We start from the raw sequence: 18,330 nt of genomic DNA, 5'->3' as shown, positions 1-18,330 counted from the left end.
TAACCTGATATCAAACACAGGTTGTTTGACTGTTATGTACATAAATTAGACACCCAGGTGTTTTTTATTTTAATTTTTATTTACTTATTTATTTATTTATTTATTTTTATTTACTATTGCCACCTGATTGGTCCTGACATTGGTCCAGTTTATTGTGGTTATTGGTATGTGCTCTGACTTCTGGGTATTTCTGGTCTCCCTTCATTGTGCCTTCATCTTTTCCCATTTCTTAAATATAAAGTATGTTCCTCCTTGTTTAAAAATACATTTGGTGAGGGGAGGGGCTAAAAATAAACTGATGAGAAAATGAGTTTGGATATTTTCCCAAGAACATCATTATGTGGTGTTTGGACGGCAACATATTGGGAGCAAATCGGTTAAGACTTTATCATTGTTTTAAATGGGCCACTTGGGAATCCTAGGGTCTCCTCTAACAGTAGTAGAGCTTGGCAGAATATGAAAAAGTAACACTGCTGTGTTTATGCAGATAATCCCAGAGGGTTGCCTTTTCCCAAGCTTTCTCATAGCAGATTTGTGTCCACAGAGGGTGCTCCAAGCATTTGTCAAATGCCTTTGGGTATCAGATGATGGCTTCTGGTCAGAGACTGAGTTTTTAGGTTCACCTCAAGGCCAGGCTGTCCAAGACACTGACAGATGAGGCCAGTTCCGCTGGAGAGTCTTGCACTAACTCATTTTCCTGTCTGTCTGGGAATCCAGGGACAGAGGGAGGAGATTGCTTTGGATCTAAGAAGCGTCTTCCAGTTTTCAGGCTGACCCAGGCCTGAATTTACCAGCCTACTGTCTTAAGCATTTTGGATAGCTCAGAGTTCCTAGCATTTACCAGAATCTTCTAGAGCCAGTTTGAGGAATAGGTTCTCGGAAAGAATGTCTTGAAATACTTTTAGCATCCTGGGAGTGGTTGTTGGCAGTTCAAAAGTTCAGTTATTTGGGATTGATTGGACTCTGCTGTATGTGTTTGCATGCATCTGGTATATGCATTGCCATGAGACAGAGAACTCTTTAAGACAGGATAGAATGCTTCCAGATAGAATAGAGTTTTTTTTTTTTTTTTTAGGCTAATGAAAATTGGCATAATCTCTAAATTCTGATTTTTCAACTACAAAAGGTTAGTTCTTTGCATTTTATTGTTTTATGTACAGATATGCAAAGTTGTACAAAGAACCAGAATGGCATGATGGTGAAGCTCAGCACAATAAGTGTGTGTGCTCTTGGCTCGGTGGGGAAAGTTTGTAGTGGAAGTCATTATTTAACCTGGAAAACACTGTCTGGAGCCACCAGAAAGCAGTGTATTATGCCGATAATGTGCTAGGTAGACCTTTTAACTCCTGCCACAAGAGTCTTGTGTTTGTAGCTTTGGTGGTAGACTGTGGATTGCTGGGCTGGGGAAAGTGCTCAGTAGTTAGATGCTCATTGTCAACCATGAGGACCCAGTGTGATCCCAGCACCCATAGAAAACGTTGGGCATAGTAAATTGCACAGGCAACCACAGCACTGAGGAGGCAGAGATGGTGCTGGTGCTGGTGCTGGTGCTGGTGCTGGTGCTGGTGCTGGTGCTGGTGCTGGTGCTGGTGCTGGTGCTGGTGCTGGTGCTGGTGCTGGTGCTGGTGCTGGTGCTGGTGCTGGTGCTGGTGCTGGTGCTGGTGCTGGTGCTGGTGCTGGTGCTGGTGCTGGTGCTGGTGCTGGTGCTGGTGCTGGTGCTGGTGCTGGTGCTGGTGCTGGTGCTGGTGCTGGTGCTGGTGCTGGTGCTGGTGGTGATGTGAAGTCCCACGTGCTCATGAGAAACCCTGTATCAAAAAAACAAGGTGGACACTCCTGAGGAATGACCCTTGAACTTGTCATCTGCCCTCCACACATAAATAAATGTCACACACACACACACACACACACACACAGTCACTCTCACACTCACATACAGCATGAACAGTTATACTCTCCTGTGCATCCCCATGTACTTAGTTACTGTTACTAGTGAGGAAAACTGTGTATCATTCATTTGAATTCACGATTAGAGGAAAATATGGCCAAAAGGAGATAGCTACCTCTAGATAAAATAGGCAATGTCGTTGGCTATAGCTTGGCTAGCAACACCTCCTACTTAAGTACCACATCCTGGGTACTAGCCCATTGCTTTCTCATTACTTCATTCATTTTCAAAGACAGCCAGGGAACTGAAGTCAAGGAAGTTACGGCTTGTCTAAGATCTCCACTCAGTTGTATTTCTTTAATTGAGCCAGCAATGATTTTTCTTCCTTGACTTGATATTTGATAAAAACAAAAAAGCAGCAGCAACAACATAAAAAACTTACTTTATGGTCCAGTTACTTGGTCACTAGTGTTAGTATGATGAGGACATCTTGTGTTAATTTCAAGAAACAATAGCTCATGTAAGGATAATACCCCCTTACTTCTAGAGTTTTCTATCACATCTTTCCTCTCAGCCTTCTTGGCTGCTTGGTGCTCAGTGAAGAACCCCACCTGGCCTCCCATCCTACTCTGAGGGCATTTCCAAAGGCCAAGGAAGTCACATGGCTCAGGGGCTCCCTCTTCTGGTCACTAATGACTGACTTGGTTACCTCTTTTAAGTAATCGCCATAGACCCTCCATAGAATCCTAGGTGGTTGAAGAGAGGGAGGAGATCCAGTCTTTGCAATAAAGGGATGAAGTGTTACATGTAGATTTCGATGCATACAAAAAAAAGGGGCAATGATTCCATAGCTGTTGGCCAGAGTTTAATTACAGTCAGGAAGTTAGGAAAGCTTCCTGAAGACTAGACCGTGCATCTGCATCTGACTTGGCTTGGTGTAAGGATCTGTGGGTGGAAAGAAAGGACCATCATGCCTGCTAGGAGCAGCAATGGCCATGGCCTGCAGGTAGAGGAAGGGCCAAGGAGCGGGAAGGTGGAGCACATAGTATTTACCAGTTCAGTCAGAGCATGGACTCTGTGAGGATACATTGCCATATGATCAGAATTCTGTTGTCAGGCTGGGTAACCGTGAATAGGATGTCTGACGGGAAAGAGCATCAGGTTAAGAAAGTCACAGAGATGGTTGCTTCTTTGCTTTTGTTGTGGATGCAGAGTGGAAAGCCAAGGAGAAATGACCCTATCTAGCTCCCAGCTCCTGTACCAGCCACCCTGTGATCAAGCCATACAGGACACAGGGAGAAGCTAGTCCCCTTTCCAACCCCCTTTACTGTAGTTTGCAGGAGGTGTATTGCACACACCTTCTGTTGGGGCCACAGAAGGCTCTGAGCCTGCACGTGGGACTTGGGCTGTGGGGCTCTTGTGTCCACCCTCTGACTCCAAGACAGAGAAACTGAGGACAGTGTTTGCTCTGTGCTTAGGTCAGAACTCATACAGGTTCACCCTTGTCTGGTAGGTCTTGTCTGGTAGGAGACCCCCACTTGGGTGCATCTCACCTGACTGTTTCTGTGGGGGAGAAGCCTTCCAAGAAGCTCGAATCTAAGAGAAATCATAAACACTTGTGCTGTCCACCCACTTGTGCCACAGTATCCTGGCCTAAGTCTCCTCTCCCCTGGAGTTGACAGCTACCACATTCTTTCCTCACCTGCCTCCTCCTGTAACTTTGACCTTTGGAGTCCCTTCTGCTTTGAAAGGGTGTCATGGCTTAGGGTAGAGAAGCAGGTCCTTTTATGGAAGCAGGCAGCCTACTTTGTCTACTGATTAACCAGAGTGAGTCTGCTCTGACTCTCTGAGGCAGGTGAGGCTATAGAGCTGTGCCTTGTGCATTTGAGATTTCAAGCAGGCAGCACTGCACGGTTTGCCAGGAAGCAGTGGTGCTCAAGTCAGGCTGGCTGTGATGGGCTCCCTCACTCACTATGTGCAAGGTTTGTGTTTCTCTCTTTGGTTAAGGTTGCAGGAGTTCTCAGTTAAAATATCAATATTAACAGCGTTGGGACTGTGTGGGTTGATTCTCTGTTGTGTTTTCCCCATTTGGTAGCTCCAAGCCTTCATATTACATAGTGTTACCTCAAATATTTAATTATGGTACAGCTACAGCTGTTTTTTTCTATTTTAATTGACTTATTCTTTAGACATTTAATAGGTTTATTTTCGTGTTAATTAAAATTTTTTTTACAGCACTTGCTGTAAACAAAGGTGGGCATTGCAGTTTGGCAAACCTAGGTTTTGGGATTAGTGGACAGGCAGTTTGTTTTTAGCACTATGGCACTAGTGATAAAGTACCAGCATGATATTCAAGTCTTGTTTTTCTGATTGTTGGTGTAGAGCCTGAGTCTTTTGTTCCTATGGTTGTTGCTGGATTCAGATGGGACCCTGCGTCTGCACATTCCGTTCCAGAGGCACTGATAGTTTTGGCTGTCATTTTGCCTAGATTTGGCTTCGATGCTTAGTATCCAGCGCTGTTGGTGACAGGTCAGGGGGTTCAGGGAGACAGATGACTCTGAAACTCACGTTCCTGCGTTGACGGTCACTGCACATGTTTGCTTCTCTCTGGTGTCTATGATGGAGTCTGCGGATAGACGTCCTGCTTTCTCTCTTCCCCCCCCCCCTCCACATAGCCCTACTCCTCCCCATAACTGTCTGTGCTGGGTGGTCTCTGTGGGCCGAAGTTAAAGGTAGGAGCTGCCATTGGACTAAGATTTGGCTTGCTCACGGAGAAACTCTTCTTGTTCTTCTGAGGGCAGATTTCATATAGTCAATATTAATTCAACATCTTACACTTCTCTGAAGGGGCTGGGATTGGAACTGGAGGAGAGGTGGTCCCCCTTGCAGAGAATGGACAGAAACCTACAGTCACCCCATATCCCGGTGTGTCTTGTGGTGTAAATACCCTGGAGGTGGCAGTGCAGTGCTATCTAGGTATGACGGTTTCAGGTGTGGCTCTTCCTCCCACACAGTCCCCTGCTCTCTGTATCATCTAGTAAGTGAGGAAGTGTCCAGAGTTAGTAATCCTAACTGTGGACTTGCCAGAGAAAGCAAGTTTGGATTACCCTGTTGTAGTCAGGCCCTTATCTGATTTTGAGTTTGAAAATCAAAGTCACTGAACTGGGACAGGCAAGTACGAATCTCCTGTTAATTATTACGAAATATTCATCTGGTTTGTTTTGAGTGCAGGTAGGAGGGATGGATGGGGTCAGCACCAAGAATGCATCTTGGCACATGTGGTAATCTTGGCAGTCACTCACTGGCACCAGCCCTTGCCTGTCTTCTGCCCTGTGGTCAGTCCTGGTCTTCTTGCTCCAGCCTCCAGGGGGATTTTTCTTCAGTCATGAAACAGTGCTCACATTGACAGGTGTCCAGTGCATGTTGTCCACAGCCCTAGTTAGTTACAGGTGTCTAAGAAAGGAGACTTTCTTTCTTTGGAGAGGAAGTCTGAGGCCAAAAAATGCCCAACTCTGTCAGCACATTGCTCTGCTATAGTTCAGAGACATGTTCTCTGTAGGCCCCCCATCCCCCATCCCCTGCCCCAAAGGGGGTTTTGCTGCAAGGTTACCCCTCCCCTCTCTCTTTCTCTCTCTCTCTGTTCTAGCCCTGAGAATAGATGATCAGATTGAAGAGAAACAGGCTGCCTGTTATCCAAATTGACTGTTACAAGTTTTGTCTCTGCAGTCTCGGCTTCACACTGGTAGTGTGGATTCATTTGCTAAGGTTGAGGAAAAAGCTGGTACCCAAGTGTTTCTTGTGAGCTTGCTTTTGAGACATGGTGGCAGGAGGTGTCCTTTGTGACTTGAACTCAGGGTGTGATTGGCACTGACTGGAGTCAGGCCCCATTGCTTTCTAGTCCTTGGAGGATTAATCAGTGGTGTCCCTGAAGTAGACACTGGAGGATGGCATGTCCTGGTGTGACAGACCAGACATGTTCTTGGGGCCTTGACCATCAGTGAAAGAAGTGTTGACAGAATAGGCTGCAAATGAATGTGCCTTCTCTTTGTGTTTCAGACAGCCCACTTGAGGATATTGACCCCAAGGACTCCTGTCTCATTCCAAGAAACATTATGGCCGAGCCAGACTACATAGAAGATGACAATCCTGAGCTAATTAGGCCCCAGAAGCTAATCAATCCTGTCAAAACATCCCGAAATCATCAAGACCTCCACAGAGAACTTCTTATGAATCAAAAAAGGTATGTAGTTTCTCAAGCTTTGTTTTCCTTCAGGAAACTTTAAGGTTTCATTTTGAGTTTACAAAGGCTTTAAGGGATTTCTGCTTGTTTGCCATATTGAAGGCATCCTTTTAACAAGCATGCGAGAGCCAGGAGCCTACTGTTTCTCCTTCAAGCTCCTACAGGTGCGGCTGACACGGGGCTGACATTATCGCCTTTCAAATGCGGGTATATTTTAAGGAGCACTTACATTTATTTTGTTTGTGCCTGTGCCTGTGCCTGTGCCCGTGCCCGTGCCGTGCCCGTGCCCGTGCCTGTGGAGGACAACTTGGAAGAATCAGTTCTCTCCTTCCAACATGTGGGGCCTGGGGATTTAACTCGGGTCACAGAGCTTGGCAGCAAGTGCCTTCAGTTGCTGAGCCCATGTGTGCATATTGTAAAACTTGGGTAGGAGAGGCTGAGTTAGGGGTAGGAAGAGAGTGTCGTATGCAGAAGAGAAAGACTTTCCTAATTTTAAATCTCTGACATTTTGGAAAGTATAGGAATCACATTTAAGTCCTGCCTGTACTAGCGTTTCCTAGTTGCAGAGAGACATTTCTAGAACCTTATTAGACTTAACAACAATAGTCTTCCTTGTGTCTTTATTAGTTTCTTTTCTATAGTATTTTAAATTTTATTGTTTTTCTGTTGAATTTTTAAAGGGATGCAAAATATCCTGTCTTGTACAGTCTGTCACTCCTGTCTCTGCCCCAAATTCCTCTGGGTTCTGGGGCTGGGCCTGCCGCTGCTGCTTGCTTACATATTTAATGCCCATTGTATGCAGAGTTGTGTATGAAGGTATATGTAGAGATGAGGTGGTCTTTCCTCAGTCAGTTGTCACCTTACTTCATTGTAGGCAAGGTGTCTGACTGAATCTGGAGCTTTCTGATTGTCTGAGACTGGCTGTCCGGCAAGTTCCCAGCATCTGTTGTCACCATCTCTCGGGTGTCGGTGGATTACAGCGTTTGCTATGCTGACCAGGATTGGTTTTCATTGTGAATTCAAGGGAATTCAAACTCAAGTACTTAAGCACTACCCATCAGTCACTCTACCCAACAGAGGCAGCTTGGCCAAGATCTTAAGGCAGTTCTAATTAAACACTGAACTGGGGTTCACACCATTTCCCTCTAAACTCAAAGTGCACAACCTTTCTACACTGCGATGCCTGAGCTAATGTCAGCCTTTGGGAGCAGTTTGAGCTAGGGCTGCCTGAAGAGTCACCTGTGGGCCTGGGGAGGTGGATCTGCAGGTAAGGCCCTTGCTTGGCAAGTGCAAGGACCAGAGGTTGTTCTCACAGTACCTATCTAATGCCAGGCAAATATGGTGGCCCACCTGTATAATCTCAGAACTTGAAAAGCAGAGGCAGAGGGCTGTGGAACAAGCTGGCAGTGGACTAGCTGTGCTGAGAAGCAGTTCATTTAAGTGAACCGCTGCCTCAACAAAGATGGGCAGTGGTTAAGGAAGATACTCATAGCCTCTGGTGTTTTCTCTCTCTCTCTCTCTCTCTCTCTCTCTCTCTCTCTCTCTCTCTCTCTCTCTCTCTCACACACACACACACACACACACACACACACACGCACACACACACCATGTGTTTAAGCAGACAGTGAAGGAATGAGCAAAACCAGACAGAGATACAAGGAAGGCTCATTCTTTGGAAATCAGGAGACAGATTCTGCTGCTCTAAGACCTGTTTAGTGTCAGTATGATGCAGGCTATTAATAATGTTTGGGCAGAGTAGTTTGTCACCTATAATCTAGAAAATGTATACTCAGTACAATTAGGGTTGGCTTTTGCTTTATTCTTCCTTTTCACAAATTTCGTTAAAACTTTCCAGCTAACATGCTTCTTAGAGACTAAGTGAGTAGCCCTTCCCCCACCATTATTCTTAGAAGGGAATGGAGGCCAAGAGCAGGACAGTTGGAAGAATGGGAACCTACACAAAGCGACCCCTCAGTTTGGAGACCACCAAACCCATCATTTTCCCCAGCAAAATGCAGACATAATGTCCTAGGCAGGCTTGCTTCAGATCCCACGATGGTTTAGATATTGCTAGACCTGTTTTGGTCATGTGAAGACCAAAGATCAAGTCTGTAATTTCTTTTTGCTATCATATATCAAAGCAGGTAGAAGCTAATCATTTACCAAAAAAACCCCAAAAAACAAAAAACTCATAGACTTGTATTCAGGGCAGTAAGCATCAGTCCAACAATACCTTCGCTTGTGCGGGGGCCAAAACCAAGGAAGGTGTGATCCGCAGACCTAGGAGGAGAGATGTTCATAGAGAGCTCCTGGGTAGAGAGTCCCCAGTGCTCGAAGGAAGGCTGGACTTGGGGTGGAGAATGGCCCTAAAACTGCCTCACAGGGCCAGTGAGAAGGCTCAGCCAGTAAAAGCTGAGTTTGGTCCTTGATACATACATAGTAAAAGGGGAAAGGTTAACTCTAGCAAGTTGTCCTCCATATGCATGTTGTGTGTCTGTGACCACACGTACACATGCACACACATACACACCTATGGATACACAGACACAAAACCCAGTATATGTAATATGATTTTAAAAGCCTCCCAATCTCCCTTTTTAACTTTAAATTAAGATAATACATATTAGGTTTTTTGCCTTGGTAATAAAGTATCATAGGCTTGGTGGCTTAAAATGTTGCAAACATATTATGTAATTATAGAGGGTATCACTGTCATTTAAGCTTCCTTGCATCCATGGATACAGAAGCTTGCTCAAAATCTTCATAATCAGCATTTGAAAAATTTTAATCTCAACATTATATAATAGGAATGAAATAAGCATAGGATTATTAATCCTAGGATAGGCTGGGGATTTCAGAGTCAAACTACAATACCTACCACAAGAATACAATGTACATGGTGCTTCTGCAGTTTGTTTAAAAGGGAGAGAGCTTGGATTATGCATTGAATATTATTATTCCTTAGTGATGCTTTTGGATTTTGAGATGGCATTTTACTATGTAGCCCAGGCTAGTTTCCTGCTTTAGCCTTCCGAGTGCTGAGATTACAGTGTGCCTTCACACCCTCCTGGTTAATGATACTGGGAACTCATATGGGCTTTAACTATGCTGATTAAATATTTAATTTCCTTGACACTCTGTCTGCAGTTGTGTATCTGTTCATTCTTGATAATTGTGAAATAAACCATAAAATCATAAAAGTAATCTCCCTTCTTTCATTAGGACTTAGAGCAGTTTTTTTTTTAATCAACTTCCTACTAATAAAAATAGGAAAAGAAAATTCATTGTGATTAAAAAAAAAAAAGGTAGAAAAGATGCCAGAATCTTGTGTGTGTGTCTGTGTGCATGTGTGTCTGTGTGCGCGTGTGTGTGTGTGTGCGCGCATGTGTGTCTGTGTGTGTATGTGTGCGTGTGTATGTGTGTGTGTGTATGTGTGCGTGTGTATGTGTGCGTGTGTGTATGTGTGCGTGTGTATGTGTGCGTGTGTGTCTGTGTGCGTGTGTGTGTGTGTGCGCGCATGTGTGTCTGTGTGTGTATGTGTGCGTGTGTATGTGTGCGTGTGTATGTGTGCGTGTGTGTCTGTGTGCGTGTGTGTGTGTGTGCGCGCATGTGTGTCTGTGTGTGTATGTGTGCGTGTGTATGTGTGCGTGTGTATGTGTGCGTGTGTATGTGTGCGCGTGTGTGTGTGTGCGCGCGCATGTGTGTCTGTGTGTGTATGTGTGCGTATGTATGTGTGCATGTGTCTGTGTGTGTCTGTCTGTCTGTATCTGTATGTTTGTATAATTTTTCCAAGAAGTATGAAATGTGGATTGGTTTGGGGTGGTAATGACTTGTGTGGCCGTGTTTAAAGAATGAGGATTAGGTATAACCCACCTCTGATAAGAAAGGAGACACTGTTGAAATAACACACATAGCTCTTCTTTCCCTATTTTTATTAGCAGGATGTTGGTTAGGAGAAAATTGCCTTAAGCTCTAGTGAAGGGAGATTACTTTTATGATTTTATGGTTCATTTTACAATTATCAAGAATGAGCAGGCACGAAACTGCACACAGGTGTCAAGGAAATCAAGTCATAAATCAGCATAATTAAAGTCCACATGAGTTCTGTAAGTTTTTGCTTGTTTTGTAACCAGAAGAACATTTTGGACATCATTCTTTAAGCTGTATTCAGCAACCACTAGTTGATGAATCAGTGTGAGTTGATAGAATCCTTAGAAACATTGTCCCCCAGAGCAGATCAGTAGTCATCAGCTAGGCGAGGTACTCCGCAGCAGGGTGGGGGGCGGGGAGCACAGGCGCTGTGTGTACCTTGGGTCAAGTGTGCCATGTAGACGAGCTGATCTGTGCACAGTTGCATGCATGTATACATAGCACGAGTGTGCACAGCTAGCACACACCTGTTCTGCCTCTGATGCAGAGTGCTTTTCCTGCCCTGTTGTTTCATTTTTATTTGAAATATATTTCATACATTTTACAATGAAATAGAGATTATTTATGTGTCAATGGTATAAATAAGGAAGACATAGGGAAGGTAGGCAGGTTCATCTAGAATCTTAGAAACCTGGGGCTGGATAGATCTGGATAGATCGTAAAGAGAGGTGAATCAGGGCTGGTATGCAGTTTAGAATTCCTACCAGCAAGCATCTAATGGAGTCTTAACTGTTGGATTGCCCCAAGCGTTTCATTGTGGGTGGCCTGCTTGAGTGTGCTTTTCCCCATTTGAAAAAATAGCCACCTAGTTTTTCTCTCAAGAATGTAGAGTTGCCCTAAAGTCTGCTCGCTTGTATATCTCATTAAGCACACATCAGTGGTACTCTGTGACAGCTGGCTGGCAGTTAAGGAGAGAGTGTGCTCCACCTCTTCTGCCCTTCAGGAATAGCTTAGCCTTGGATGTATCTCTAAAGGTTTGAAAGTCTCCTTCAGGTTTGAAACATGAGAGGTGGGAGAGGTCCTCAGCCGTTTTTCTCAGCTGCCATGTCAGTAAACTGTCTTCAGAATGTGAGATTAGTGGCTGCAGCTTGTGACTTAGGTGGATTTGCCTCATGTCCTAGGCATCTTCATCTCTATTGTGAGGATCTGCCCCACCCACTGTGTGAGCATGCTTGCTGCCTGCCTTCCCCACAGCCCCTGGCCTTAATGTGTTTTTATTGAATTCATGGACTCTATGAACTCTTCCGAGATTCCTTTGGCTTCTCTTCCGTGCAGTAAGTGTCTGAGTGCTGTTGAAGAACCGTTTGGCTTAGCAGTGGATACTCTACTCTGGCTAATTCTGTTTCCATCGCTTCTGCGGCTGATACCTTTGATTATATTTCTTTTCCAGTGAGCTCACAGACTTTTAATCCTTTCTTTGCCCTAGGGGTCTTGCCCCTCAGAATAAACCAGAACTACAGAAGGTGATGGAGAAGAGAAGACGAGACCAAGTGATCAAGCAGAAGGAGGAAGAAGCTCAGAAGAAGAAATCTGACCTGGAAATAGAACTGTTAAAGCGGCAGCAGAAGCTGGAGCAGGTAGGGCTTGACAAAGGGGTCTGTTCTGAGAAGCAAGGATGCTGGATGCCAGGCAAGCAGAGTTCCGAGAGGCCAGATGTGTGCATGTGTACCCTGAGAGAAACTGGAGACGGATGCAGTGGAGGCATAAATCCCACTCAAGGCAGGCACCCAAGTTCCGTGAGGAACCTAAAAGAGGCACCAGAGGCCAAAGCACATCAGAGGGCCTGGAAGAATGTTCAGTGGCTAAAGCATTTCTTAATAGCTGGACCTGATCCAGATCCCCAGAATCTATGTAAATGTGGGGTGGGTGTGACATGGTGGCCAGACTTGGAAGTAGACAAGGGATCCCTGGAGTAAACACACTAGATAGACTAGTCATATTGACCAGCCCTGGGTTAAACTGAGAGACCCTGCCTTAAAAGAATATGGTGGATAGTGATTGAAGAAGATTGTCCAGGTCAACTTTAACCTTTTACATGGATGTATACATACATGCTGATATGCATGCATGTATACACACACACACACACACACACACACACGTTGAAGAATTACCTCTGCCCTCCAAGTGTTGGGATAACTTACTGAAGTTTGTCTGAGAAAGACTCCAGAACAGCTGTGTGTGAGCGTTCTTTTTAATTGTTGGATATCCTTTTAATTGTTGTCACCTCTGGGTATGTTTGTTGCAACAAAGGCTTCTGTACAGATTAAAATTCCTAAATATATAAATAACTAATCTTTTTTTTTTGAAAGTTGAGAGTCTTCTGAAAAGCCCCTCTAGGACATAATTAATTTCTTGTGTTTGACATTCATTCAGCTTGAACTGGAGAAGCAGAAATTACAAGAAGAGCAAGAAAATGCCCCAGAGTTTGTGAAGGTGAAAGGCAATCTCAGGAGAACGGGCCAGGAGGTGGCCCAGGCCCAGGAGTCCTAGGCCCAAGCTGTGTGACCTGGTGTGCCCCCCACCATTTCTGTAGGAGCCCTGTCTAGGCGCCTCTACAGTGCTCCTCTTGGGCCAAAGTCCTGAGGAAGAGAATCCAGACAGCTGAGAATTTTTACTATCAAAAAAGATTGTGTTTGATTTACCATTGTGGTAGATGAGTCTTCTTTGATGGTTGCAATTCCCATTCGCCAAATGAAAGACATCGACCAGCACACAAGATACCACAGACCTGTGTTTAGAGACTTTAGACAAGGAAAACCACAAAAGAAGCGAAGAGAACCAGGACCGTGTGCAAGGGTTGCACTACTCGGCCCTTCCATCCATCCAAGTTAAGCAGGACACAGAGCCTTCTTTGTTCCTTTGAAAAACTAAGCAAATTCCTTGGAATCCCCTCCTTGGGTTATCTGTTAGATTTTTGATTGCATCAAAATGTATTTTATCTGTTACATCCAGTATTTGTATTTCATTTTGAGAACCCAGAATTCCTCCCCCCCCAACACATTACAAATGAAGACTGGAGGCTATTACTGTTTGTGTTTAGTCATACCTATTACTTTGGTTGACATTGAAGTTCAGAAAAACCTGTCATGAACTTGCTCTAATTCCCTTGGGTTCTTGGTGTGACAGCATGGCAGATGCCACCTTTCCACTTCTAAGAAGGTACACACATCCTGTCCATTCCTTCCCTGCTTTGATAACCATAGGCTTTCCATTCAGTTTTAATTTGTCATTTCTTGCTCAACTATTTCTTTCAGTTGAAACAATTTCCCAGTTCTTTGTCAGATGAAACTAGAGTGTGTAACTCAACTTCTGTGTCCCATAGAGAGAGACCAGATCTTTTGAGTTCTCTTGAGAGCAAGTAGAAGGGTGTCCATTAGGACTGGGTGACGAGGCCTTTAGAGATTGTATGTAATGCAAATAGAGATCTGTTTCTAGGAGACTTTAGGGGAAGGCTTTATACATTTGACATTTTGAATATTTTAGACTTGAGCTTTGAACATCTCTGGCAAAGTTTCTTTCCCTTTTGTTTCTTATGAAGAACGACCATCTTGGCGCTCTCTTGGCATGATGCTGTTGGAAGGGATGGTCCTGACTACTGTGTTGCATCTCTCAGGAAAAGCTGAGGTGCTGGGCAGGGCTGCTCAGTTTCCTCTTGCTAGCTAGCATGCTGTTCAAAGAGACACCTAAGTTACAAATAATATGAAAGTTCTCATGCAAAATATATTTTATACTACAGGCATGGGAGTTTTTTTTCTTTTTTGTATTTAGTACTTCTCCATAGAGATGATTTAATCAGTAATTTCTACACTGAAGACTTCTGTTTCCTTTCATGATGCATAGAATACCAGATGTAGTGCTTTGGAAGACTTGATTAGCACACTAGCTGCTAGTCTTGTCTGGTGGTTAACAGGCCCACATTCCCTTCAAGTATGAATAAGTAACTGGATGCTGATTCAGTGCTAGACAAGAATCATGAGAGCTGATTATAACAGAAAGGATTCTTGGTCCTATCAGCAAGTGCTATCTAAATAAAATATGAGATGCTGAAGATAAGATGGTTTGCCCTTGAGGATTGGTACGGTGACTACTCTGTCATCTTCCTTCCCTTTGAGAAAAGAAAGTTCATTCACTGATTACTGAAATAAACCTCTCCAATGCACATTGCTTATTCTTTCTCTGTGCATATGGAGTAATGATGTCGGGTGGTCAGGTGACCATTTGGGGCAATTAGACCTTTTTATCTACCTGGAAGTTAGCTCTGGAGATGTTCTGCTACTTGGCAGGATCTTCAAGGGCCATCGCCAGCTTTCATAGAAGGGCTGGTGCTGTTCATAAGACCAAGGGACTCTATACCACCCGGGGAAAAGTTAGTTACAAACAGTTGCTTCCTGGTTGCACGCAGACCTACAATCTTCCTTGGTAGTTAGTGCTACAGTGTCTAGCCAAAAGAAGACTTGTACATAACATGAAGTGATGGCTTCTGCTAGGTCTCAGAGCATCCGGGTAGTGGGGCCTTTAGGAATCTGCTCGACTTCCGCTCATTGAGGATGCCGTCAGTCACTCATTTTTTGCACTTAACACTGTGTAGTCCAAACTCCGAGGACGAGTCACCCTCTGAGCAGTGTCGTGCTTTGAGCCACTTATGGGGGGAAAAGGCTCCATTTTTCCACTCTGTAGTTTTCTTAAAAAAATAGTTCTGTGTTTTGTAGTCTCCTGCTAGTAAAGTAGCATTGCTTTCTAAGCTATACCAGTTGACTTTATTCTTCTACTCCAAGAATCTCAACCCATTTGAGTGTACATAATATATATATAAAGGGGGCCTTAATGGATTTGTTTTCATAATTTAATATTTTTTGTATTTGCTCTTGTATAATTTTTTTTTAATGGAAAGTATTACAGAATCGAGGGTGGAATTCTTAGAACCAAAGTTATTCTTAATAAAAATCACCAATGCTTGGACCACGCAGCCATGTTTGTCTCATTTGTTTAAGGGCTATGCAGATGGAGGGGAGTGTTGTAGCTTCCAAGTCTCCCCGGGGTGACTGTTCTCTAATATCAGGTATGTCTTCTCTTTGTGCATTTGTTGAATCTGAAAACTTACATGGTAACCAATTCCACCCTCACATACCAACAACTCTAAGTGTTGTTGCCTTTGTGGGAAGCACACAACATTGTAGCAGCTGTTGATCCTTCAGGTCACAAGACTTGTCTTTTAGGAGCTCAGTAAGACAGTAGAAGATACATTTTTAGAAGGTCCAGATTTTTAGTGTTTGTGGATAGTAAAAGTTTAGGAAGACTGCTTTTGTGTCATTTTTGCTTACTCAGTTTCATGAACACTACCCTCAAAGAAGAGAGCCGAGGATGCTCTGTATACATGGCTGTATCATGTTGTTGCTGTTGGGGAGGTTCAAATCTCTTTCCTTGACAGTTAGGCCTCGCTGTGTGACTTTCCCTGGGCAGATGGAAATGAATGTCCATTCTTCACAGATGGGACATGAGGATGTACCAAAGAAATGATTCTCCTCATGTCTGGCTCAATCATTCAGGTGAGTTGTTGGGGTTTCTTACAGGAGTATGGGTGACTCAACAGAAAACATCATTGAAAAGCTCATCCCACATAAGGGCTCATGAAAGCTACATCTTCCACAGAGAGAGCCTCCCATCCCCAGCAATCACTAGTTACAACTTTGGATCAGAAGCTTGGGTTTCATGTACTTCCTAAGCCTTACGTGGTGTGTGTGGGTCTTTAAGCAGCAGCATGAGGAAGGCAGCAGAAAGCCTGGGATGTGAAAAGGGAGGAGGGGACTCCTGGGGACAGAAAGATACAGAGGGGAAAGAGGGGACATTGCATATGAACTGAATATGGGTACTTTTCTTGTTATATCAGTAACAATACTCTTATTTCATTAACTTAAATAATATTTTCATTGTATTAGAGATTATAAATATTTGAAAAGCCTGCAAGGGTCCTGCATATTCTTTCAGAGGTAGAACACCTATGTAGCTTGCATTAAGGCCCTGAGTTTAATCTACACAAATGAAATAAATGAGTCTTTTTTTTTTTTTTAAATACAAGCATGCCTCCTTTCTGGAAGGAAGACATTCTGAAGAAAATAGCTATGCAACATGCTTTTTCTTTCTAACTATATATTTTGACCACTTGCCCAACTTTTAAGATCTTTGGACTCTTGATCTTAAAGTCTGCTTTAATTCCCTTTGAAAGCTCAGTTGGTGGAGTGGAGGACTGTAAAGTCCCTTAGATAAGGTCAATTTAAGTTACACTGTGGACTCGAAAACCAGCACAGAAGGTAGAGTCTACAAATGATAGATGCCCCCTTTGTAATTAACTTCCCAGTATGACAGTTATCAGTGAAGTTTTAAGACTTTAGATAGACTTTACTATATCTAAAAGTTTTAAAATTCTGTTACTGGGCCTGCATTTACTGGTGTGACACCTAAGGGTGTTTTATTTTCAAGGTTTTAAGATAAAGCAGTCTTAGGAGCTAGTAGCCTCAGAATCACAATTTTGCCTGGTTTTTTCTCTTGAGAAAGATGTCTGATTATCAACCAGGGATGTTTTCAGTTATCTCCCCATCAGCTCATACACTTTCTTTTATTTTTCATTGTTTTTTTTCCTTCTGAGAATTTTTTTCCTTGACTACATAAACATGCATTATAAATATAATTACTTAGTTGCCCCCAAACAACCAGAACTACAATGATGGGCTTAGTATGGCTGTTAGGGAACTTTCAAATCAATATATAATAAAAGTTGAGCCTTCGGCTGCTGAGAAGGCCCGGTGGAATAAAGGTAGTTCAGATAGTCAGCATCCACTTAAATGCCACTTAAGCACGACAGCCACCTGTAACCCCAGCCCTTAGGAGGGAGAGATATGATCCTCCAGCACACTGGCTGGCCAGACTGGCTAAATCAGGAAGTTCTGGCTTCAATGAAGGAAGACCGTCCAACATTAACCTCTAACCTCTACGTACGCATGTGAGCCACACATGTGTCCACACACATACACACAAGCCTGTAAAAAATATGAAAACTTCTATTAATTTTATATTTTAAAAATTACTTTCCTACTACTATGGCCACACCTATTTAATACCCTCCTCAAGTCTCGGGAAAATTCATCCAGTCAACACTACAAAAAGAAATGCCCCCTCAGACTCACTCAAGGAGGATGGTCTGCATTTTTGACTGATTTTTTGCTTACACAGAGCCTGCCTGGATAGTTCATCTAAATCTAACCGTGACTCACAGGCCTTGGAGCAGCGCCTTGAGTTCTTGCTTTGTCATGGGAGCTTTAGAACTTTCCACTTACTGGACGTTTGCTTGCTGTCCTTCTCAGGAACAGCGTGTGCCTTTATTTCGAGTGGCTGGCACCGTCCTGCCTTTATGATACATTGATCTTATCCATTAACATCGTTGAAATGTTTGCCTTCCAAATTGCAAACTTGAGATTTATTTATATTTATCAAGGAGAGTCATCAGATCTGTGTGGTGAATTTTGGGGATATTTGGCTATGTATTAACTTGAACATACTGATTGGTCCTCTTTAATTCACTCTCATGTGGGATCTGCAGTATTCTCTATATTTGGTACTCTAATTTTCTTAATTTCTCCTATTTTATAGTTGCCATTATTATTTCCTATATACTTAGCTAAAAAAAAACCAAACACATCCATATACTTTAAAAATGTATATTCTTGATAGAACAAGCAAAATGCCCATGTATGGGAATACTCCATCAAATACGTTGGTTATTTCTTTTTATTATAGCTGTTTGTTTTCTGGGTCAGTGTCTTGGTGTACACCCCTGGCTTACCTAGAGCTTGCTACATAGGCTAGGCTAGGTTTGAACTTGTAGTGAGCCATCTGCTCGTCTCTCCACCACCATCAAGAGCTGGGACTACAGGTGCAAGCCACTATACCCAGCCTTATTTTTAATATGTTACACAGTAAGAAAATGTTGAATTACAAGGATTTAAGAGAGCAGAAATAAAGGAAACACTAACTGGAAGTATTATATTGACTCTACATTCTTTATCATTTAAATACCATGCATCTTGAAATTATTGCCACCTACAGTGCATGTATTACTTACAAATACAACGGTTTCAGTGATCCAAGATCATAGACACTCACAATTGATACTGTCAAGGTTGGCTAGTGAATGAATAAGAAGATGCTAGGTACAGTGTGCTTGTGTATAATCTCAGTACACAGGAGGTGGAGGCAGAGGGGGTGCAGCACCAGTCCG

The 18,330-nt window shown here is 43.3% G+C and overlaps 1 protein-coding gene across 4 annotated transcripts in view; it reads left to right on the top strand.

Moving 5' to 3' along the window:
• The window catches only part of Fam107b (family with sequence similarity 107 member B), a 74,564-nt gene extending 59,540 nt beyond the window's left edge, over positions 1-15,024 (top strand). For 3 of the 4 annotated variants that reach the window (XM_076939475.1, XM_034510897.2, XM_034510896.2), the window contains exons 2-4: positions 5,942-6,125; positions 11,482-11,632; positions 12,432-15,024. In XM_076939475.1, the coding sequence (XP_076795590.1) occupies positions 5,998-6,125; positions 11,482-11,632; positions 12,432-12,548 (396 nt within the window). In that variant the 5' untranslated portion in view covers positions 5,942-5,997 and the 3' untranslated portion in view covers positions 12,549-15,024. Of the gene's footprint in view, positions 1-3,715; positions 3,868-5,941; positions 6,126-11,481; positions 11,633-12,431 lie in introns of those variants that run through there. The other variant, XM_076939474.1, reaches the window with a different exon arrangement.
• The last annotated feature ends 3,306 nt before the right edge of the window (positions 15,025-18,330 follow it).

This window comes from Arvicanthis niloticus, chromosome 8 (assembly GCF_011762505.2).
Source record: "Arvicanthis niloticus isolate mArvNil1 chromosome 8, mArvNil1.pat.X, whole genome shotgun sequence".
Classification (NCBI taxonomy): Eukaryota; Metazoa; Chordata; class Mammalia; order Rodentia; family Muridae; genus Arvicanthis; species Arvicanthis niloticus.
The sequence above is the reverse complement of the archived record's forward strand: the minus strand, read 5'-3'. Positions and strand labels throughout refer to the sequence as shown.